Source organism: Calonectris borealis, chromosome W, assembly GCF_964195595.1.
Source record: "Calonectris borealis chromosome W, bCalBor7.hap1.2, whole genome shotgun sequence".
Lineage (NCBI taxonomy): Eukaryota > Metazoa > Chordata > Aves > Procellariiformes > Procellariidae > Calonectris > Calonectris borealis.
The window spans coordinates 26,421,709-26,446,910 of NC_134351.1; the positions used below are offsets into that span (position 1 = coordinate 26,421,709).

The 25,202-nt window shown below is 42.8% G+C and overlaps 1 protein-coding gene across 2 annotated transcripts; it reads left to right on the forward strand.

Moving 5' to 3' along the window:
• The first annotated feature begins 9,917 nt into the window (after window positions 1-9,917).
• On the forward strand, window positions 9,918-16,645 carry LOC142074899 (endothelial cell-specific molecule 1-like). Of its 2 annotated transcripts, XM_075135864.1 has the most exons (3): window positions 9,918-10,221; window positions 14,274-14,429; window positions 16,545-16,645. In XM_075135864.1, exons 1-3 carry the CDS (start codon window positions 9,921-9,923, stop codon window positions 16,643-16,645), a joined length of 558 nt encoding a protein of 185 aa, XP_074991965.1. In that variant the 5' UTR covers window positions 9,918-9,920. The 2 variants fall into 2 exon arrangements, with proteins under 2 accessions (XP_074991965.1, XP_074991964.1); XM_075135863.1 differs by lacking the exon at window positions 14,274-14,429 and having other exon boundaries at window positions 9,921-10,221.
• The last annotated feature ends 8,557 nt before the right edge of the window (window positions 16,646-25,202 follow it).

The following is a 25,202-nucleotide window of genomic DNA, read 5'->3' on the forward strand; positions in this document are numbered from 1 at the left end:
AAGTAAAAGAGAAGACGACTATGTCAGTATGGAGAAATCACTTATTCAGTCTGTCAGATTAATAATTTGGAAAAACAGCTGCAGCTTTGAATAATTTAGTCAATTTTTTTTCAGGCATTTGTCTTAAAGGATTAAGGTTCTGGGCATTTGATTAAATGACTGAAAATTAACACTGATTTTTTGATCAAATAATTAATGTTGATCTATGAATAAAATAAAAAAGCAATACAACTCACCATATTTTATTTCATTCTCTCATATATGTTGAATGGATATAAATCTGTATAAATTATCAAATTTCTGGTAAGTCCCACTTAAAGTGGATTTCATCCATTTGCACATATTTTACCTGCTGTTGAATGTTAGTTCATAGAATCATAGAATAGTCTGGATTGGAAGGGACCTTTAAAGGTCATCTAGTCCAGCCCCCCTGCCATGGGCAGGGACATCTTCAACTAGATCAGGTTGCTCAGAGCCCCGTCCAACCTGACCTTGAATGTTTCCAGGGATGGGGCATCTACCACCTCTCTGGGCAACCTGTGCCAGCGTTTCACCACCCTCACTGGAAAAAATTTCTTCCTGATATCTAGTCTGAATCTACCCTCTTTTAGTTTAAAACCATTCCCCCTTGTCCTGTCGCAACAGGCCCTGCTAAAAAGTCTGTCCCCATCTTTCTTAGAAGCCCCCTTTAAGTACTGGAAGGCTGCAATAAGGTCTCCCTGGAGCCTTCTCTTCTCCAGGCTAAACAACCCCAACTCTCTCAGCCTTTCTTCATAGGAGAGGCGTTCCATCCCCCTGATCACTTTTGTGGCCCTCCTCTGGACCAGCTCCAACAGGTCCATGTCTTTCCTGTGCTGAGGGTTCCAGAGCTGGACGCAGTACTCCAGGTGGGGTCTCACGAGAGTGGAGTAGAGGGGCAGAATCACCTCCCTCGACCTGCTGGCCACGCTTCTTTTGATGCAGCCCAGGATACGGTTGCCCTTCTGGGCTGTTAAAATAGGCCAATGCTGAAGTTTTTATTCCATTCTTTTAGTGACGTAAGAAAACAAATCCATTTCAAGGAGATTTGCAGCTTTGGATTCAAAATTTGTTTCATATAATTAACCATGTTAAAAAAAAAAGCATCTTTAGGTCAATCCCAACTTTATGCACTAGTGTAACAGATTTGAGCTAGGCACACACTTACTAATGCAGGTCTCTGTGAGGCGAAGCAGAAGACAGGTTTGTCTGAGTAAGAACGCAAGGTTGTCTTCTGCACATGTAACTGCTTAGTTATAAGACCTCTTTTCTTTTAGCAATATATTAAGAATGTAGAAGTTTTGTTGTTTAATGAAACACAAACTTATCACAGGCAATGTGCAGCTGTTACCCCTCATTGCTTTCTAATTAGAGCTTGTTTGCAAACATTCCTTTCCTTACTTTGAGTAAAAAACACAAAAAAAAAGCTTTGAACTGCCTTTGGTTTCTTTGCAGCAGAGGAGATCATACCACGCTGAAAGTATTGTGTGCAATCGTGGCCCCACTGAAATGAGTGGCAAAACATTTATGTCTTGGGTGTCTGTGATCACCCACAATATATGTACCCCAGAAAAAACCCACAAAAATGTATCAAAATATTTGAAAATACAGCCATGTGATTGATGAGGCAAAGGACAAAGGATGTAGGAAGCATGTTGTTGAGGTTTAACCCTAGCCAGCAAGTAAACACCACATAGCCACTCGCTCACTCCCCCCACCTCCGGTGGGATGGGGGAGAGAATCAGAAGAGTAAAAGTGAGAAAACTCGTGGGTTGAGATAAGAACAGTTTAATAATTGAAATAAAATAAAGTAAAATAGTAGTAGTAGTAGTAATAATAATAATAGAATATACAAAGCAAGCGATGCACAATGCAATTGCTCACCACCTGCCAACCGACGCCCAGCCAGTCCCCGAGCAGCGATTGCTGCCCCCCAGCCAACTCCCCCCAGCTTTATATACTGAGCATGATGTCATATGGTATGGAATACCCCATTGGCCAGTTTGGGTCAGCTGTCCTGGCTATGCTCCCTCCCAGCTTCTTGTGCACCTGGCAGAGCATGGGAAGCTGAAAAGTCCTTGACTAGAGTAAGCACTACTTAGCAACAACTAAAACATCAGTGTGTTATCAACATTCTTCTCATGCTAAATCCAAAACACAGCACTATACCAGCTACTAGGAAGAAAATTAACTCTATCCCAGCCAAAACCAGGACACATGTGCACACATGAAAATCCTGTTAACTCCCCGGGGAAACAAATGGACCTGTCCTAGATCCTGCCAAGTGCATTGTTCTGGGAGACCTTGACTGGTGTCTCTTTTCATGGAAGTCAAGATATTAATTCAGCTCCTGTCCAAACCTGTTCACTGAAGTTCATACCAATTGCATATAGCATGGAAATGCCTGAAGACCAACTGTCAAAAGTCTCCTCCTTGAAGAAGACTCTGCACCAGATAGCCCAAAGTCTCAAAGAGGCTTCAGTCTGGATAGACAAGGTGGATAGTGTGAGGACTGTGAACAAGAGAAAGCAATAAAAATGGGCTGAAGGGATACATTCTTGTTCCACTCTTATTTTTAGGGTGTGTTTTGTGTGTGGCATAAGTAGACTTGTGAAGAATAAAGCTGCATATAAATCAGAGAGAGAACACATTTAAATAAAGAGATGAAAATGTCATCAGTGAAGAAAAACAGCATAATGAGGACTAAGGGTGAGATGAAGAGATTGTGTGGCAGAGAGAAGCCAGAATAAAACAGCCACTCATCCTAAGGAAAGAAAATTCTTTAATAGCTCCCATCGGTGTCCTTACTGCTTTCAGCCTTTGGCTGGCTCTTCCCTGAAGTTTTATTACCTAGGAGATGCTGAAGTCCTCTTATGGCCTTTCTGTGATCATCTAATTATTCTGGAAAGTGTTTATGCTTCAAAGATGGGTACTTATGAAAAGGAGATTTCTTCCTAAAGAAAAATGATGATTGATAAAAATTTGATCATTTTGCATATCTAAATGAATTAGTTCAAATTGTTTTTTCTCTGCCAATGGAAAGGTTATTATCCTGGCGATATTGCTGTCCTGGTTTCGGCTGGGATAGAGTTAATTTTCTTCCTAGTAGCTGGTATAGTGCTGTGTCTTGGATTTAGGATGAGAAGAATGTTGATAACACACTGATGTTTTCGTTGTTGCTAAGTAGTGCTTACTCTAGTCAAGGACTTTTCAGCTTCCCATGCTCTGCCAGGTGCACAAGAAGCTGGGAGGGAGCATAGCCAGGACAGCTAACCCAACTGGCCAAAGGGGTATTCCATACCATATGATGTCATGCTCAGTATATAAACTAGGAGGCGTGGTCCAGGAAGTAGCGATCGCTGCTTGGGTATTGGTTGGTGGGTGGTGAGCAATTGCATTGTGCATCACTCATTTTGTATATTCTACCATTATTATTATTATTATTATTATTATTGTTTTCCCTTCCTTTTCTGTTCTATTAAACTGTCTTTATCTCAATCCACAAATTTTACTTTTTTCCCCGATTCTCTCCCCCATCCCATTGTGGGGGCGGGGGAGTGAGTGAGTGGCTGTGTGGTGTTTGGCTGCCTGCCGGGTTAAACCACAATTGCAAAGAATACATGGAAATATTACCTCATGAGGACACCTATCCCAAACTCAAACAACTCAACATTTCACACATATGACCACAGATTTTCTTGTTAGCATCCTATGGAGTACAAGAAGAGCTGAGCTTTTAATAGCTTTGCCATTCATTACAGGAAATAGCTACTTAGTCAAGTCTAAACTATGTATAAAGCATAGCTAAAACTTTTGCAGAATTGTTGTAAGGCAATAGCACTGCTTAATTGCAACAAGGTTTTCAAAAACATGTTTTAGTACAGAAAAGTAGAAATCACATTAATATTTAAGGTGCGGTTCTATTCCCATAAGTGTCTATAGAGACATCACCTTTTTTTTTCTTAAAGAGCACAGATTAAAATCAGCTTGAGTTGCAAGTAAAAGGATACTTCTCACCAATCCTAAAATGTTTGATTCTAAAATTTATACCTAGGATTTGAAAACCAAATGGTGCACGTTGAGATTCTGCACAGGTACCAAGAACAAACATTTCTCAAATGGGAATTTGGCTTAGTTATCAGGGACTGATAGATTCAGAATGCAATTACCATTCACATTGAGTAGGGAAAGGATAAAATTCACAATATTGACTGTTGTGTTATCGTTTTATTGACTGTTGTGTTATCATTTATGTCATGACAAAACTAATGAAAATGCTTATTCCAGTCTAATATGTTTTATTCTAGTTCTGCAGTGAACTACCGAGAGCATAGGCTGCATGGCAATAGAGAAATGAGTGTGTATTCCTACATCAGTTAATTATATCAAATAGCGAGAGACAAAATCTTTCACATTATCTCAGCATTAAAGCTGAGTACCATATGGGCAGAATATATGCATCTGAGCACCTAAGTAGAACATGCGAAGAACCATCATTCACATCTTGTTTTCTTTTATTGAACTGAACGTTTGAAGATCATTCCCAAAAGAGTCTTTTTTTTTTGCAAATGCTTGAAAATCAATAACTGTGAAAAATAGTGGAGATATTTTTCTACGTGGAAAGGCTTTTTCCTAGGTGGACATATGGCTTAATCAGGGTGATTTAGATTCCTAGGAGCAAGAGGTCTCACAAAAGAAACAGCTACTGACAAAACTATTGATAAGGTGGGGGTGTATGAAGGCAGAGCATTGGTTTGGGCTGTGAGTGATCAGTCAAGTTTAGCATTGTATTCAGAGAAGTAAATTTTTTGAAGTAGAGAGAAGGTATGTGACTTTCTCGTACTTTTAAGAAACTCTCTAGTATAGATCTTAGAGGTCTTGGGCACTGAAACTCCTTTCTTCCTCTAGAAATGTAGATGATTTGAAAGTAGTAAAAAAAAGACTTCAGCATAACAGAATCACAACCTATTTTTTCATTGTTTTTTCCCACTTATATCAACTACCTATTTATTGCGTGTGACAAACCCAGACTTGTCTGCCTTGAAGAAAATTGACCCCTGTTACCACGTAGTAGAGCTTTTCCACCTCTGTGTGATGTCTTTTGTCTCTTGAGCATGTTCTCCAAGCAGAGCAGAATTATTGACTCGATTCATGAATTAATTGAGGGAAAGCCAATGATTTCTGCTACGCAGATCATCGCAGTTGTAAAATCACTGGGAATAGCCACACTATGCAGGGATGACACAGTGCAGAGATCCTTTAATCAGAGCCAGGCCATGACCATAACCCATCAAAGAACAGGACTGTGCCATACAGACTCAGCAGCACAGACCTGACAGGTGCCCAGCTCCATTTGTATGGCCATAGGTTTGAGGGAAGAAACTCAGAGCAAAAGTTGTGTGCAGCTACATTGCTTCTGCAGCCAGTTTGGCTTCCAGCTCCCAGACTGGACATGCCACATATTCCTATGGGGTGTTATGGGCAAATATATTTTTAATATGCTTCAAACAAGCTATGGCTCTAGTTCCTGAGGCTCTCTGCAGATAACCCCACCATATGCAGTCATTTCTATAGTAGCTCCTGAGGTCTGTGCATAGGTAGCCAGCCTACCCAGTTCTCTGCGTAGCACCTGGTCTGCCTGGAGAAAGGATGTGAACACCTCTTGCCTTCAGCAAGTAGGAAATGTCCTAAAGCATCTATTTTTACCGGGGTGAAGTCAAGTTGCCATGTTACAGTCGAAACAAAGAGTAATTAGCAATTCATTGAAAAGATACAAGAAAAGAAATCATACAAAGGAGAGTCCTTGCCGCTATCTTACTTTCCTGATTCTTATCTCTTACTTCCTATTTCTGGCTTTTTATTTTGGACTTTGCAGCTCAGCTTCCTTTTGGTGTTTCCCTTTGAATCTTTGCTTTTTGTAAAGGAAGCCTGGGAAAAGGTTGGATTGTTCAGGAATGTACGGCAACATATTTTTAGTTTAGGGACTGCCTCTTGGAAATGAGCAACAAGGGTCACGCATTAAACCTTTTCCTATGTTTAAAAAGATATTAATGCTTCCTGCTTATCCCGACTTTACATGTTCAAAAGACTGGATAACTTCAGTGGTCAGAATGCTTAAGTTCAGAAGCATTGAAGTGAATGATACTCTCTCTATCTAAAGAGTAAAACGAGCAAAGCTTTGGAGTATTGGCCTGATGAATAGACTGCTCCTGTGTATCAGCACAGATTAATCATGTATCGTGAGGTATGTAATTTCATGGTGATCTTTAACAGGTGGGGTCAAACTTTTCAGAGGGCATAAATACAACCTCAAGACCCCCACACAAGCTGCTTTTGCTTGAGAAATGGATTATTTGCAAAAGCACTAGAAAAATTGTGCTCTGAAGTATTCAGCTGGAAACACAATTCACAGCTCACTGAGACTAAAGCAGTGATTGCTCAGTTCCCTGTAAAGCGTTGAACCTAAGGGCTGAAACCTTTTCTGCTTCCAGAAGGAATGCCAAACATTATATATGATGATGTAATTATGATGTAAACTGACACCAAGACAATTTATACTGTAAATTTAAAAAAAAAAATTAGCACTGTTCTGATCTGATCCAGAAAATCTTCTGCATTTAAAAGTATATTTATACTGCAAGTTAAATAATAGTGCCAAATTTTCTGCTGTTGATAGCTGGGGAAGCTTCATTAATTCCCGTTGCACCAGTTTTCAAGGGAGAGCTTAGTTCAGGGCTTTACAGGATCAAGCTGTTCATTGGAAATAAAAGCTTAATGGATTCAACAGGTAAAACAACAAAGAAACATTAAAACCAGAGGGAGCGAACATTGGATTTATTTCACTACTTAATCAGTGGACAGTGTGGAAGATTATAGTATCATTATTTCCTCTATGATACTCATGTATAAGCCAGACCTCTATCTGTTCATATTGTTTTCTTCCATGACATGTATTTTTTGATCCATTGTAATAATTTACTTTGGCTTCTAGCTCCAAGCACAGAATACAGTTTCCAGTTTATTCCAAAGAATATTGGCTAGTTGCTAGGGGAGTGTGCTGATTTCTTTTATGATTTCTTTTCCTCACCACATCTATGTGTAATTTTTTTATTTATCATCTCCCCAGGACATTTTCCCTGTGAGAAACCCAAACGTGAAATGCAGCCCTTTCAGATCTTGTTTGGTGTTTTATACAAGGAGCATTTCCTAAATATATTTACAGAACAGGATTTTAACAGCTGGTGTTTACTACCAGGCATAAATGCCTAAATGCATGTGTGGATGGGTCTGCACACTCTCCTGTTATCTCCTCTGAGTGAGCAAGCAGGTATGAATTTAAGGGCAGGTGTGAATTAACTTAAGGGAGACTTAAGAGAGGAACTTAAGGGAGAGCCTTCCTGCTCCTCATTGCTCCAGACCTGTGAAGTCTCATGCACTAAGTATGCAACCCGTGTCTTTGGGCTATTTCACCCTTGCAAGCAGATTTGGCCAGGGGACTGAAAAGGTTACTGCCCTTAGCTGTGCTTCCTGGCCCTCTGATCGAACTTAGCCTCTCTCTCCCACTGAAGGACTGCCCAGTGGGATTTACATAGGCTCCTCAGCCTCACAGGTTACAGCCTGACCTATTAATATAAACCAATGTCAATTTTAGTTGATGTTAATGCCAGCAGAAATGGGCAGTGGTTTACATTACTCTGCTGAGCTGTGAACTATGGGGAAGTCTTCACAGATATTGGGTTGCGGTTTTTTTGGAAAACAGGCTTTTGCCATGTTGTAGTTGTGATGGGGTCAGGGATAGCACATCCATTTCAAATTTATCTGCTCATTATAACCTTGCACTTTTGTTCCTCCTCAGCTTTTTAGCTGTGATCTTCACTTCCATGTTTGAAGTATTCCTTTTGCTTCCCAGAGGATAGTTGCATTGGATTTTGAAGATGAAGTTGTCTACTACTGCTAATTGCTGTCACCTCACGGCTACCAATAGAACTTTGTCAGTTTATACAAGACTTCAACCTAATGCTTTATTTTTTACACTTTAAGTTCACTGATTGGTCCAAGATTACATGTGAAAACAGGCATGAGCTAGTGCATGTAAACATCTGCCAGCTGGCAACTGTGATTAGAAGAACTGTATTTTGTGTAATTATATACTGCTTAAGATGGATGCAGTGCCTGCAAATATTTGCCTGAGTGTACTCTCCCTTTGACGTGTTAAACATATTAGGTCTTCTCTCTTCTCTTCTCTTCTCTTCTCTTCTCTTCTCTTCTCTTCTCTTCTCTTCTCTTCTCTTTCTCTCCTATGCTATGCTATGCTATGCTATGCTATGCTATGCTATGCTATGGTATCCTATCCTATCCTATCCTATCCTATCCAGGTTCTTATACCCACATATACCAGAAGTATATGAACAACCTACTCAAATGCCACATACAATATGTTGGTTTTCTCATCCTCTTCACAAGAGAGGAGTTAAACATTTTGGTTTGGATCTATCCATTCACATTTGCATCATTAAGAAAAGGCTTTCCTGCTCTTCTGTATTTCCAGCATAGCCCTTCATTTTATTTGGCAGCCTACTGGCAGTGTCCTCAGCCCACTCAAGACACAGGATTCCCAAATGGCAAGCTGGTCACGTACAAGTTTAGATTGATTCGGTTCCCACTAACCTCAGTGGCAGCAACTTATGGTATTTAGAGATTTATTTATGGCTAGCTTTATTCCTTTTTTCCTTTCCTGTAGATCTTTCTTTAGAGCAGAAATTTCCATCTCTCTGGTGGCTCATCTGTTTCACTGAACTCTTTGGTGGTTTGCTGTTTCTTGTCAAGGTTCTGGCAGCATGAATAAAGTCTAAGAGGGGGACAGGGGAAATTGAGACTTATTTTCTGTTTATTTACATTGATTTCATTCAAGAGCAACATCAGGGCATCCCATAGAGTTTGATCAGGATAGAAGTGGTGTAAAGGGGAGGAGAATCGCCCCCCCCCAGATCCACGTTAAGGCTGTGCAGACGGTGCTGGTGATGGATGAGGATTTCCCCCTTTGGTTATGAGGTCAGGGGCAGCTCATTGATCATTCTCCTGAACTTCCTGCAGAAGATCCCACAAAATGCTGGTTTCTGTCTGACCCGTTTCTAGTTCTAGCAATAATCTTTGAGTGAAATGTTTAATTCATCTCCACCTAAATACTGATTAAAAAGTACCATTTTCAATGCAGGCAGGAAAAACACTTCTGAAACATCTGAGCTCGGCTGTTAAATGGCATGATCTCACTTTGTTCCTTAAAGTAACTGTCCACATCCCCTTGAAGGGAAAGGCAAAGATTTATTCTTTTAAAAATTATTCTTTCAGCAGTGAGACAATTCAGTGTGATTTTCTTCTGGCTGCACGAGCTGTGTCAGTGAGGCAGAGCTGTCCTGTCAGCAGTGTGCCCAGTGTCAGAGCGATCCCTGTCCTGCAGGAAGGTATGCAACCTGCTCAGGGGTTTGGGTTTTTTTTTTTGGTTGTGTATGGGTTGTGGTTTTTTCCTTTTGGCAGACGTCCTTGAGCATTTGAGACAGATGTGAGAGAGTTTTTAGTCCTCATGCAAAACAACCAACTAAACATAACAGATTACATCAGCTCAGGCTTTTCAATTCCTGGATGGCAGCAGAGTGCTAATCCAACCTTCATCCTGGATTTCATAAACTGAAACAAGGGAGGCTGGCAGGAGCAGTGCTGCTGGATTGAGGAAGCTGATGACGGTGCAGCATGTGGGCAACACGCTGTATAAAGCTCATAAACTTGTAGGCTGATGTGTGCAGCTACCACTTTGGATTCTGTACCGCTGCTTCCCTCGGCACAAGGCACCAGCAGGCTGAGCATTAAAGCCTGCTCTTTGGAACAGAGCATTTACCCTGCAAGACATGAAGGGCTTCCTGATTCTCACACTCCTCCTGATGCCCGTGCACGCTGGAACTGCTTGGAGTGCGAAATACGCAGTAGATTGTCCCGAGCCCTGTGACAGTAACGCATGCAAAAGTACCTTGCACTGTAAGCGAATGGTGCTGGATGACTGTGGCTGTTGCAGAGTGTGTGCAGCTGCTCTGGGGGAGACTTGCTATCGTACGGTCTCGGGTATGGATGGTGTCAAGTGTGGTCCTGGGCTGAAGTGCCAGTTTTACACTGAGGAGGATGACTTTGGTGATGAATTTGGTATCTGCAAAGGTAACAACATTCACTTTGCATGCACCCACTGTGGCAATTTGACAGCAACCTACATATAGAGCTTGCCTCTTGCTTGAAAGGTCTAAAATGGGATTTTTCCAGCTCAGCCCTTAGAGAAGAAGAAAGTGAAAAATACCTGCTGGTATTAAAAGGTGTTACATGTAGGCAGGACAGGGTTATTAATGTGAGAATATTGATTAGACTTGGGAACATGTGTGAGGAAATACGGATGGGGTGTGCTTGGAGATAAGATTTTTGATTGGGACTTGGGAGACCCAGGCACTAGTCCTGATCCTTCCACTGATTTGGTGGGTGGCTTTCTATAAATTGCAAAGACTTTAATCCTGCAAGTCCAACCTTGTCACAGGGTCCCTGCCCCTGCCGCACTCTTCCTGGGGTGAGGTTCCCTCGGGCACTGCCAGCTGCCTGCCCAGGGACCAGGTGCTCTCTCTGGGATCTGGAGATAACAGCACTGCCCAAGCGCCTGGGGACGTTGTCGTGTTTAATTCATTCCTGCCTTTGAGGTGCTCAGCTACCCTAGGGATGTGGTCAGGGGAGGCAAACAGAGACCCTCTTGCATGAAGGATGGGAATAACAGAACAGGAGCTGACTGTGAGATGAGCAGCCAGCCACTGCTTTCAGCTTATTCCAGGTATGCTGCATGCTGATTTCTTTAGTCGTAGACTATAATGGCATTTTTAATTTAAAAGCTATTCTCACTCCATACAAAAAGGAGAATCTTTTAAAGGAGAGGAGGTATTAAATTACTGAGAGGTAGGATGAAAGTTTTTAAAAGAAATAATTAAAAAAAAAGCTTTGCAAAGTATGAATGCAGTGAGTTTTCCTGTGTTCGTGTACCACTTCAGTAAGTAGATACAGATATGCCTTTGAATAACTTCCTTAAAAATGGAGATGTCTTGGCAGTTAAATATTAGGAGTATTAATAGCCTTAGTTAAAGGAATGACTTAGGACCAGATGCTGCAAAAGTCATACAGGCTGACTCACATAGAGCACACACTTATTTACATTGGTATTTAAAACCAAATTCATGTGCATGTTTAAGGGTGAAACCCAAAATATTGTTTTTATTTCTAAAGACCAGAATTTACGCATAAAGATATCATCTTTGGTGCACCTACCAGAAAAGTATTTTACTGAGCTAGTTGACTGATCTTCAGTTTATTAAAAATACTGCAGTACAAGGTACCACCTATAATTCTTTTAACAGTTCTTTTGAATGATTATATACTTTTCACTGTCCTCACAGGAATTTCTTTGCAATAGCACACTTAAAATGGGAAAAAAGAAACACTGAGGGACATGAGATCTGAATTCTGTAGCTGAATCTTGGAAGCTCTGTAGAAAATGTAAAGTAAAATCTTTTTTCCCAGTGAGTCAGTGGAAAAACTCTCATTAATTTCAATAAAGCCATATCTTGACTTAGAGTTGTAAATTGATATTTAAGGCTTATGTTCCCCATATATTTATTTGCACTAAATATTATAGATCTAATTTCTAATTCTTTTTCTTTTTTCATCTCAGCTCTGAGATAGTACAATCTCTTTCTGTACGTATGTGAATTTTATTAGGCAAAGTATGGGGCCAAGTATTGTTATTTTATATATCCATTTATAGCTATGATACCAGATCACTCACTCATTTTAGTAACTTTCATGATTGTAATAATTCACGGAGTCAGGATGGCTAGATTCTCTCTAATTGCATGTAACTGATTTACTTTGAAGTTGTGGAAAAATTACCTGAACTCCTCTCTGTTCTTCAATTTCTTAATTCTGAAATGGGTAAAACATGCACAGTATATGTTTCAGAGCAGTTTTTTTAGTATAAATTAATGTTCTTGGTGGTTCTTGTCTAAAAAGTATTATAAGAGTGCATCATATTATTATCAATAGCAATGTTGTTATTGTCCAAAACAGACTAGGGAAGACTGGTGCTCTGCACTTTTATTAGTAAATACCCTCTAAACTTGAGGTATTACTGTCACAGTTAAGAACCTGCTCTTGCTTCCCTTAAATCACTGGGAGCTATTTGCTAATTTATGTAGGAGCAGGCTCCTGCCAAACAAAACCTTCTAACAGCAAAATTGACTCAGTTCTCTCAGTTTCATCAAACCTGAAGAGCATCATCAATGCCAGGATTATTCCATATGGAGCCAAGTGCTTTGGGCTCAGACTTGTTTCCATGCTGTTGTGCACAGCTTTGCATCCCACAACCTGAGTGGCTGAGTACCTGCAGCGGGAAGATTGATGCTCCATATGGTGTGTGCTCTCAGCCCTGCTTGTCCCTCAAGGAGGACTGTGCACTCACAAACTGCTTTGCTTTGGCAGGATTTTGTTTTTATGTGGACAAACAGCAGATAAAAGAGTGTCCTTGCTTGAGAAGGGGAGTATGGTGAAGCTCAGTGAGGTCCTCCAGGCTGGAGGGATTCACTGTGCAGTCCCTAGGAGGGAACTGGTTGGTTTTCCAGTGCTTTTCCTTTACAAAAGCATACCCATTGGGCATGCAGAGAATTGTAAAATGTTGGCTTCATTTTGGGGCATTAGCCTGATTTTCAGATAGCCTAGGCTGTATGGCAAAACTAAATATTTGTATTGGTTCAAGAAGAGACTGGACAAACAGAAGGATAACCCTATTGTGGGGTGTTAAATGCACAGAAACCACGTCTGGCTGAGGAGGTCCCAGAGCTGAAAATGGGGGCGATCAGGAGAACATGAGGAGGAGGTATCATTTGTGCTTACCATGGTCATCTTCTTTCTGGAGTGTTTTGTGGGAGCCTGGGCTAAATGGATTCTTGGTTCAACCCTGAATGGCCATTCATCTGCTCTTAGGACTTGAATTAGAAACTCTCCAGGACTCTCCATTTAAGGTGACCATGTATCCTGGGGTGGCAAGAACAGCCTGAGCATAAAGACCTTTCTCCTGGGACACCCCAAACTTATCTTGGGATGATCTCTTATTTGGGGGTTTGGAAAGGGGATGTTGGAGCTGTATTTTCCTTGTCTCCATCTCTTAAGCTATGGTCCTGGAAAGGTACCCTGTTCAACAGCAAGGCAGAGGAAGACAAGGGCTGTGACTCCAGGTCTAAACCCTCTGGGAAGTTATGCGATCTAGCAAAAGCATAGCATCCCCTATCATGTGATCCGTGTCAGCTATGGGATGGGGCAAATCCTCTGCACCTGATTTAATCTTTTTCAAAAAACATTTGGTCCCATCCTGACAGCTGCCTTTTGGTGCTCCTCTATGAGCTTGCTCAGGGATAGGAGTTTTGAATCAGGGCAGTATGTGACCAGATGCAGTATAGCCAGGCAGCCACCTTAGTGCCAGTGATCCCTTTTGAGCATACTCACTCTTTAGGCTGGAGATGTAGGTGAGCTCTTTGCTGTCTGCCATGGGAAGGCAGACCTTTGCTGTCTGAGAAGTTGTTGCATAGGGGTAGGGTTTCCCCCAGGAGCAGGGGAGCGTCTCACAGGCAGAGGATGCGTTTGCCATGCTGGATAGCTCCTCAGGGTTGGGGCGGCAGCTTCCACGGAGCCTACGCGCAGTGGCCCTGGCTGCAAGCAGCCCAGCGCCGGCAATAGATTGCAGCTCTAAATCATGAGTGTCATGTAAGTTGGATAATATCATGCCCAAATAGTGAATTCAGAAACTTTCTGAAGTCATCTTCTTTTCTAAATCCAATGCTAATTCTTTAACTACATCCTCTATGAATACATTTTTACATATTCATATTGCCTTTAATTTGCATTTTAATACTATGAATGTTTCAGAGAAGGATTACCGATAGCACATTGTAGATAAGCTATAGGAAAAGAAAAGATGTATATGATGTGTGGTAAGGAAAACCTATGATTATTAAAACTGGAAAATACTTGTAACAAACAGTCAGCATCCTGAAATCCTGTAGTTAAGGTTTAGCTGACCTCCACTCAAAGGTTTTCCGCTTTTAAGGGTATATGCAGACCAGCTGTTAAGAGTGCTGGCAGCTGACTTGGATCACTGAGGACTGCTTTGCTATATTACTTTTTTTCAGAGTGTCCCTATGGTACCTATGGAATGGAATGCAGGAAAACCTGCAACTGTCCCTCTGGCATCTGTGACAGAGTAACCGGCAAGTGTTTGAAGTTCCCATTTTTTCAACTGACTGCTTCAAAGCCTCCAAATCGACGAAAAATAATTTCATACACAGGTAAGACTTTGTGGGGCAGTTGATTTTAGCAGAAATCACCTTGTAAGTGATCTACTAGTATGCTGTGTATGCTATGCATGAGTGATGTGTACTTTGGTGGAGCTGTGCAAACAGCTAACAGCGCAAGGTACATTTATTTTTCTCATTGGCAGCTCTCTTAAGGCAAGGAATTAGGTGAGCTGTGACACATGGTAAAAACATTTTGAAATCCTAACATGGGCAAAATACTTTGCAGCTGTTGCATGGACTAGCAGTACAACGTCACCTGTGCAATGGGAGGATTTGCATTTAACTATTTCATGTAGAATAGTATTTCACTAGGTCGCATTTACTACTGTTAGCTAATATATGGTAAAAATAACATCTTTTTTCCATGAAGACAGAGCTTTATACATCTTCAGATGTCAGTGAACTGTTTTATGAAATGTTTTATTTTAGTTATTTATCACAGTATCTCTGGAATAAGTTCTTATCTTTAAGATTATGTCTGAAGCCTGTAACACCTTTCCAGAATTAAAAAAAAAAAAGTGTGTGAGAAACTGGAGTGTTTTGAGGCAGGAAGGAGAGATCACTGAAGTTTTTAAAGCTGGGATTAAAATTTCATCCCCTTTTGATTCTCCACCTGATGATACTGAGGTATATTTGGCTGAACAATGTTTACTCTAAATTTAAACACCAATGAAAATCAATACAAATGTAAACATTTTAAATAAATACCAGAGATTTAATCCTAGACCTACTGGGATCTTTTCTAGGGTTTCACCCAGAAGTCTTTGAATTTTATTTCTCCTCCAGATGCAGTTTGTTTGCCTTATTTTGATTTTCTCCTGTTATACTAAGCTATCTAGAGTTTGTTGCCTTAATACATGCGTTATCTTTCTCCCACTCTCCATTTAGAGAAAGTTAGACAGAAACAAACTTTTTCAGCTTATGCTCATACCACATTTAAAATGATCTTTAAAAAAAACTTTGCAAGATGGATCAGTCCTGATCCTTTGGGATTTTTCTCTGTGATTGTGCTCTTTTGCCTTTCCAGGTTTTGTTTATTACCAAGAGTGCTGAAATAACATGAAAAAATATTCCTGTTTTACTTTTTTCTGTATCTAGCCTATATTCCAAATCTTCCCAGGTAGCCTATTTTCATCAGTTCCTCCTCCCCTTTCCTCTTCCTCCCTGCCTTTAGTCCCAAATCTTCTGCAACCTCAATGTTTAGCAGCTTGTCTGATCCCAGCCAGGATGAGATCCTGACCCCATAGAAACAAATGGAATTTCTTACCCATGCAAAGATTTCACACTGATTTCTGTCCTCAGAGGTTCATCACTGGATGTAGACCAGGGACACTGTGGGTAGTACTGCATGGGATGGTCACACAGGATTTCTTTTAATAGTGGCCTTCAGAAGTAGCTATAGAATCTAGGACAGATCCTCAGTGAATTAAAACAGCTGTGAATGCTTCTGTATTTTAATCAGGTGAGTTTCTGGCCTGTATATTTTATAAAGACATTATGGCTAGATATATCCTAGTAAATTTAATGGTGCCAGAGCATGTTCCTGTGTATTGCAATTTGACCACTTTTACAGTCAAACAGTAGGGCAGCAGCTGGTGTGCTTTGTGCCAGGCCAGCTAGCCGTGCCAAGCAACCTCAGCCACAGCTCAGGAACTAGTGTCAGCCAGGGACCATTTCCAATAGAAAAACTGGATATCTTTTACCTTTTTTTGGAGAGTAAGAGAGTTTAATAGCATGCACCAGCCTATTGCACACCAGCTGGCCTCAGTAAGAGAATAAATAGCTCCAGGCATGTTTAATTTACTGCTGTAGCTATTGAGGATGTGCTGCTTGGTCCCATGTCACACTGGAGTGTTACAGCGAGAACTGGAAACTGAACTCAGATCACCTGCCTTATGCTTAAACTATTAGAAAACACATCTGGCTTATGCCATATTTTGGCAGGAATTTTGCAACTAGATAACTGGAGGCATTCAGGGAGATTCCTGCAAGAATTGTCAACTAAGGTTTTTTTTAAGTGTACCCCAAACCAGGGACATTGCTGCAGGAGAATATTTTAATTCTTTCATTTTCATGAAATCCACCTTTATTTTTGTATATTTTCAGAGAATGACATGGAATCAGGGGATGGCAATTCTGTAAAAGAGGAATTCGTTAAGGAGAAAGCTATTCGCTCTCCAGTAATGAAATGGCTAAATCCTCGCTGATATTTACTTACACTAATAAGACTTTCAAATGAATGCATTTCTCACAGATTATTGAATATGCAACAACACTCTTTAAGAACAAAGTAGATCTATAGCATATGAAAATGTAACCACTGAAGGCCAATTGTGATTCTGTTTTTCGTGAGAAAAATGTTTACTTAAAAAATAGACTGTACAGTGTATATGATTTTTGATATTTGTTTTGATAAGTATTTGAACAGAGAAATGTATTGTGGATTCCTGAATGTATAGTAGTATTAAAAAAACCAACACGATTCAACCCTCCTCATTTAAATAATGCCAGAGGCCGACTCTTGTAGCCTGAGGGTGGGAAAGCTCTCACTGAATTCAGTGGACAATTTGGGTGAGTGAAACTATTGGTGTGGAGCCAACGTGGAAGAAACGCACATCAACAAATCCCAGGACAGAAAGCAACACCCCTGAATCACAATAATAATAATAATGTAGGAGCACAAGGATGTGAATTAAATAAACCAACGTTAGTCGTTAGTAATTTTCTGGTTTTTGGAAGTTTTGTAACAATTCCTTGGAGATAAATACACTTTTCTTCAGTGAGAAAACACCCAGCATTTCAGTTTATACATTGTGAATAACTTAGCTGAGACACTGCAGACATGTATTAAGGCGGATTTCTAAAGTTAAATTCTGTACAGAGAAACACCTGCTTGGTAAATTATACAGATTTGTAGAGGAGGACCTGAAACGAAAGAAGCTGCTTAGCAGTATTTAAATGCATATGTTTCTATAAAGGGGTTAAACCACAACAAGCAGCTACTTTGGTGCCATTAAGGTGATGTCTGCATTTCTTGGGGAAGAGCAGGTCCAAGGCCAGAGGCCAGCAAACAGACCTTCATACTTTCCATCTTCATCTCTGGCTGCGGCCCAGCTGCAACTCACAGGGAGTTCATCTGATCCAATGTAGGGAAGACATGGACCCTCAGTAAGTGGTAGTGCAGTACTTGGGTGCCCAGTCCTTTGTTTCTTACTTGTATGAGCAAGTGGCCCCATTTCAGCCAGGAGAATAACTCATATACATTAAAGTGTTGTAGGAACTGGCAGCCCCTCATTCAGTCCAGACTAGACTATATATTTGTAACATAAAAATCCACACTGAGATGGGTTTGCTAATTATGTTTGGAAACAACCAGATCCTCAGATAATGGAAATTGATGTAGCTGTATCAGAGTGAACCTGGATTGCATGAGTTTAGGAACTGCCTCGTAATGCAGAGCACTCTCATTGGAAATGTGGTTTGAAATGATATTTCCTTTGAAATCAATGTGAGCTTTGACAGTGACTTCAGTGAAAGAAGGAGCACACAGTACCGCAGCCAAAGTTTGGTGCAGGATCTGAAAACATACTTTAAAACTATGAACAACAGAAACACCAAACCTTTAAAGAGTCCAAATCCTGATCCAAAGCCAATGTCCATGAAAGCAGGCTGCTTTCACCTGGGAAGTCAGCACTGAACAACGTTGTTCTAGAAAAAAAGACTATGACAGCAGTAGACATCCAAACGTCAGTATGGCAGTGCAGGCTCTCTTGCCACAATAACTGGAGAAACATAAACATAAATCTCAAACTAGCATATACCACATTTTAACCTGTATTGAATGTTTAGGTCTGAGAGGGAGCAATATTATCTTGGGCTATTTACAAGCAAGCATATTGATTCTCATCTACTGATATAAAAAGTAATTTTTTCTTGATTTCAGTGAAAGCAGGATCAAACCCACGGTCCTTCAGCAGACTGAAGAGAATTATTTAAAGAATGTAGCAAATATTTGCATACATTATTACTATTTTGCAACAGTGTAATAAATGACATGAGTTCTTGAATGTAAATCTAATAAGCTGGTTGGTTTTAAAAAGTATATGATTATTATTGTTCAATAAAAAATCAACTGAAAGCATCACTGTCTGTTGTGTTGTTGTGGTTTAACCTGGCAGGCAGCCAAATACCACGCAGCCGCTCACTCACTCCCCCCACCCCCAGCGGGACGGGGAGAGAATCAGAAGGGTAAGAGTGAGAAAAACTCGTGGGTTGAGATAAAGACAGTTTAATAGAACAGGGAAAAAGAAGGGAAAATAATAATGATAATGATAAAATATACAAAATGAGTGATGCACAATGCAATTGCTCACCACCCGCGCTGACCGATAACCAAGTAGCGATCGGTACTTCCTGGATCACGCCTACCCTTCATATACTGAGCCTGACGTCACATGGTATGGAATACCCCATTAGCCAGCTGGGCTGGCTGTCCTGATTATGTTCCCTCCCATCTTGTGTACCTAGCTCAGTCAGTAGGCACGGGAGCTGTCCTTGGACTAGGAGGGCACTTAGCAACAACTGAAAACATCAGTGTGTTATCAACATTCTCCTCATACTAAATCCAAAACACAGCACTAGGAAGAAATTTAACCCTGTCCCAGCCGAAACCAGGACAGTATCCACCCCTTATTCCATACCATTTACGTCGTGCTTAGGTCTCACATCTTTTTTAATACATTTCAATTAACCACCACTATCTTTCTTTATATATACACACATATATATATATGCACGCACAGATATCATTCCCTCGGTCTATGGACTATCCCTCTAAAATGTCCACTGAGTTCATTTAGTCCATGACTTTCGGCTCCATCTGTTATAACAGTCTTTCAGGGCCGAAGAGATGGTGTGCGGTGTTGGGCCGTTGCATCCTGAAGCCAGTTCTCATTTTGGTACTGCTGCGCTCGTCCAGTTCTATCATCGTTGCACTTCGCTCGGTTTCATTGGAGTTAGTTCATTCTTCACAAATCTGGGTGATTTTCACTGCTATACCACTGCTATATCATAGAAATAATGACATACAATATCATGTAACAGTTGACATCAAAATTCAGTTCATTGGCTATTTTCACCCAAAATCAAATCCCCTTGAGGTACACACTGGACCTCCCCATCCTTTCGCATCACCCACCAAGTGCACCCAGGTCCTTGAGCAAAAGCAATCCCACGGATGGGTTTTCCCTTGCCAGAGGCAGGAGTAACCCAGACCGTCTTCCCCAGCATATTTCTCATATGCACGACAGGGACTTTATCTCCATCTACAGTACGTAAGAGTCTTGATTGGGCAGGGCCAGCTCGATTGGCAGATCCCCTGGTATTGACTAACCAGGTGGCCTTTGCTAAATGCGTGTCCCAATGTTTGAATGTCCCACCACCCATTGCTCTCAGCGTAGTTTTTAGCAGTCCATTGTATCGTTCGATTTTCCCGGAGGCTGGTGCATGGTAGGGGATGTGATAGACCCACTCAATGCCATGCTCTTTGGCCCAGGTGTCTATGAGGGCGTTTCGGAAGTGAGTCCCCTTGTCTGACTCAATTCTTTCTGGGGTGCCATGTCGCCATAGGACTTGCTTTTCAAGGCCCAGGATGGTGTTCCGGGCAGTGGCATGGGGCACAGGGTATGTTTCTAGCCAGCCGGTGGTTGCTTCCACCATGGTGAGCACATAGCGCTTACCGTGTCGGGTTTGTGGGAGTGTGATATAATCAATCTGCCAGGCCTCCCCATATTTATATTTCAACCATCGTCCTCCATACCAGAGAGGCTTTACTCGCTTGGCTTGTTTGATTGCAGCGCACGTTTCACACTCGTGGATAACCTGTGCAATAGCGTCCATGGTTAAGTCCACCCCTCGATCACGAGCCCATCTATATGTTGCATCTCTTCCCTGATGGCCTGACGTGTCATGGGCCCACTGAGCTATAAATAGTTCACCCTTATGTTGCCAGTCCAAATCCACCTGGGCCACTTCAATCTTAGCAGCCTGGTCCACCTGCTCGTTATTTTGATGTTCCTCAGTAGCCCGACTCTTGGGTACGTGAGCATCTACGTGACGTACTTTTACAGTCAGGTTCTCTACCCGGGCAGCAATATCTTGCCACAACGCGGCAGCCCGGATGGGTTTACCTCTGCGCTGCCAGTTGTTCTGCTTCCACTGCTGCAACCACCCCCACAGGGCATTTGCCACCATCCATGAGTCAGTATAGAGATAAAGTACTGGCCATTTTTCTCGTTCAGCAATGTCCAAGGCCAGCTGGATGGCTTTCACCTCTGCAAACTGACTCGATTCACCTTCTCCTTCAGCAGTTTCTGCAACATGGCGTATAGGACTCCATACAGCAGCTTTCCATCTCCGATGTTTTCCCACAAGGCGACAGGACCCATCAGTGAACAGGGCATATTGCTTCTCGTTTTCTGGTAGTTTATTATACAGTGGGGCTTCTTCAGCACGTATCACCTCCTCCTCTGGGGATATGTCAAAATCTTTGCCTTCTGGCCAGTTCGTGATCACCTCCAAGATTCCTGGGCGACTGGGGTTTCCTATTCGGGCCCGTTGTGTGATCAGTGCGACCCACTTACTCCACGTAGCATCAGTTGCATGATGTGTAGAGGGGACCCTCCCTTTGAACATCCAGCCCAGCACCGGCAGTCGGGGTGCCAGGAGGAGCTGTGCTTCAGTACCAACCACTTCCGAAGGAGCTCGAACCCCTTCATATGCTGCCAATATCTCCTTCTCAGTTGGAGTGTAGCAGGCTTCGGATCCTCTGTATCCCCGACTCCAGAACCCTAAGGGTCGACCTCGAGTCTCCCCTGGTGCTTTCTGCCAGAGGCTCCAGGTAGGACCATTCTCCCCGGCTGCGGTGTAGAGCACATTCTTTACATCTTGTCCTGCCCGGACTGGCCCAAGGGCTACTGCATGAACTATCTCCTGTTTAATTTGTTCAAAGGCTGGTCGTTGCTCAGGACCCCATCTGAAGTCGTTCTTCTTCCTGGTCACGTGATAGAGAGGGCTTACGATCTGACTGTAATTTGGAATATGCATTCTCCAAAAACCCACAACGCCTAAGAAAGCTTGCGTTTCCTTTTTGTTAGTTGGTGGAGACATGGCTGTTATTTTATTGATCACATCTGTTGGGATCTGACGACGTCCATCTTGCCATTTTATTCCTAAAAACTGGATCTCCTGTGCAGGTCCCTTGACCTTACTTTGTTTTATGGCAAAACCAGATTTCAGAAGGATTTGAATTATTTTCTTCCCTTTCTCAAAAACTTCTTCTGCTGTGTTGCCCCACACGATGATGTCATCAATGTATTGCAGGTGCTCTGGAGCCTCACCCTGTTCCAGTGCGGTGTGGATCAGTCCATGGCAAATGGTAGGGCTGTGTTTCCACCCCTGGGGCAGTCGGTTCCAGGTGTACTGGACGCCCCTCCAAGTGAAAGGAAACTGTGGCCTGCACTCTGCCGCCAAAGGGATGGAGAAGAAGGCATTAGCAATGTCAATTGTGGCGTACCACTTGGCTGCCTTTGACTCCAGTTCGTATTGAAGTTCTAGCATGTCCGGCACGGCAGCACTCAGTGGCGGCGTGACTTCGTTCAGGCCACGGTAGTCTACTGTTAGCCTCCACTCTCCATTGGACTTTCGCACTGGCCATATGGGACTGTGAAAGGGTGAGCGAGTCTTGCTGATCACTCCTTGGCTCTCCAGTCGACGAATCAGCTCATGGATGGGGATCAGGGAGTCTCGGTTGGTGCGGTATTGCCGCCGGTGCACTGTTGTGGTAGCGATTGGTACCTGTTGTTCTTCAACCCTCAGCAACCCCACAACAGAAGGATCCTGTGAGAGACCAGGCAAGGTGGACAGCTGTTTAATTTCCTCCGTCTCCAGGGCAGCTATACCAAAAGCCCACCGGTACCCTTTTGGGTCCTTGAAATACCCTCTCCTGAGGTAGTCTATGCCAAGGATGCACGGAGCCTCTGGGCCAGTCACAATGGGGTGCTTCTGCCACTCATTCCCGGTCAGGCTCACTTCGGCCTCCAATACAGTTAACTCTTGGGATCCCCCTGTCACTCCAGAAATACAAATGGGTTCTGCCCCTTTATAGCCTGATGGCATCAGGGTGCACTGTGCACCGGTGTCTACGAGAGCCTTATACTCCTGTGGGTCTGATGTGCCAGGACATCGAATCCACACAGTCCAGTAAACCCGGTTGTCCCTTTCCTCCACCTGGCTGGAGGCAGGGCCCCTCTAGTTCTGGTCATAGTATCCATCTCTCACTTCTTGCAAACGTGAGTCAAGAATTTCTTCATTGCAATTACAATCCAAAGTAAGATCAGCCCTTCTACTCTGTCTGGGGAACTGTTCACTGGAAACTGGACCGTCGTGAGACAGGTTTTTCCTGACAACTGGAGCAGCATTTTTCCTGGGAGAACCCCCTTGTGTCATTGTTTTTCCTTGCAACTCACGTACCCGTGCCTCTAGGATGAAGGTAGGTTTTCCATCCCACTGCCTCATGTCCTCTCCGTGGTCACGCAGGTAAAACCACAGGGTGCCCCGTGGTGTGTACTTTCTATATCCTCTCTCTTGAGGAGAAAAACGCTGACTCCTAATGGCTGAGATACTGGTCCGTACAGGTGGAGAATAAGACATATCCTCTTTGAGTTGCTGGACCTCCCGGGACAGTTTCTCCACAGCCGAGACAAGGGAGGAGGAGATAGTTTCTTCAAAATCCCAAAGTCTGCTAACCACCTCATCCACCGTTGGTGCTTCTTCCTCTTTCCAGCACAGTACTGCCAACGAACTGGCATACGATGCTGGTGCGCTCCGTACCAACTTCCGCCACATGGGTCGCGTGCACTGGACGTCATCTGGATCTTTGGGTGTTCGGGGGTCATCCAGGTCACTATAAACCACCTCCAGCACGCCTAGTTCTCTCAGGTACTGGATACCTCTCTCCATAGTGGTCCATTTGCCTAGGCGATATATAACATCTTCCTTGAAGGGATACCTTTCCTTTACGCCTGACAGCAGTCGCCTCCAGAGGCTGAGGACCTGTGTCCCTTTTCCAATTGCTTTGTCAATACCTGCTTCCCTAGCAAGGGATCCCAGTTGTTTGGCCTCCTTCCCCTCTAATTCCAGGCTACTGGCCCCATTATCCCAGCATCGGAGCAGCCGGGTAACAATATGCTCGCCTGGACAACGGCCGAAATCTTTCCGCATATCTCGCAACTCATTCAGGGATAAGGATCGGGTGGTTTCCGTCTCGTTTATGAGTTCTTCCTCTTCCTCCTCCCCTCCTCGTGATGGCCCTGGTTTTCCATCATCCTTTTCTACACGACCTGACTTCTGCTTCAAAGATTTCTTCTTCTGTACAGGGGCGACGGATACCAGCGACGGTTGGTCCTCTGGTTCAGCTGTAGTACCCGTCGCGAGGGTTTGGGTAGCTGCAGTGCCTGTCGCAGGGGTTGGAGTATTTGTAGTGACTGTTGCCGGGGTTTGAGTGGCTGCAGTGCCTGTTGCGGGGGTTGGAGTAACTGTAGTGACTGTTGCCGGGGTCTGAGTAGCCATAGTGGTTGTTGTGGGGGTTGAAGTAGCCACGGTGCCTGTCACAGGGGTTTGAGTAGCCACAGTGGTTGTCGTGCGGGTTGAAGGAGCTACAGTGCCTGTCGTGGGGGTTTGAGTAGTCACTGTATCTGTTGCTGGGGTTGATCTCTGGACAGTATTCCTGAATAGTTGCTTAACTCTAAACAAGGCCTGAACCACATTCAGAAGACATAGCAATATGATCATGCTTGTTTGAACATCCCAAGGATATTCAAAATTCTCAGGGAATATTGTGGACGTCTTCATGAAGAGGATAGAAGAAAAAGGAGTTTCTGAAGATATGGAGGGGAAGGTGAACAAGTGGGAGAAAGTGTCCCATCCTGTCTCCCCCCTAAATTCATCCTCTGAGGTGAAGACGTAAGAAGTGTAATTATTAATAGTTTCCAAAAGATAGCTCCCGAAGAACAGGAATGATGGCAGTGCTGAGTACAGGCTCGTGACCAATAATTTTATCATAACATAAAGCCAGGTCACACAGTATAGCAAAGCAATGACCTTAATCCATTTCCCAGAGATGACCAACCCCACATACAAACTGATAATCAGCAGTATAGACAGCCAGTAAGGTGCTACATACCACAACTGCAAGAACAGATCCAAAAACTCTGAGAGCAAATAAATCAACATTGTGAACATCGAGTACTAAACTGATATAATGAATGCTTATAACAAATTTGTTTTAACCCGTTCGGGTCAGATGTGTCGTTATCTCAACCCTTCGAGCCCCACGTTGGGCGCCAAAAAGGACTGTCGTGGTTTAACCTGGCAAGCAGCCAAATACCACACAGCCGCTCACTCACTCCCCCCACCCCCCAATGGGACGGGGAGAGAATCGGAAGGGCAAGAGTGAGAAAAACTCGTGGGTTGAGATAAAGACAGTTTAATAGAACAGGGAAAAAGAAGGGAAAATAATAATGATAATGATAATGATAAAATATACAAAATGAGTGATGCACAATGCAATTGCTCACCACCCGCGCTGACCGATAACCAAGTAGCGATCGGTACTTCCTGGATCACGCCTACCCTTCATATACTGAGCCTGACGTCACATGGTATGGAATACCCCATTAGCCAGCTGGGCTGGCTGTCCTGATTATG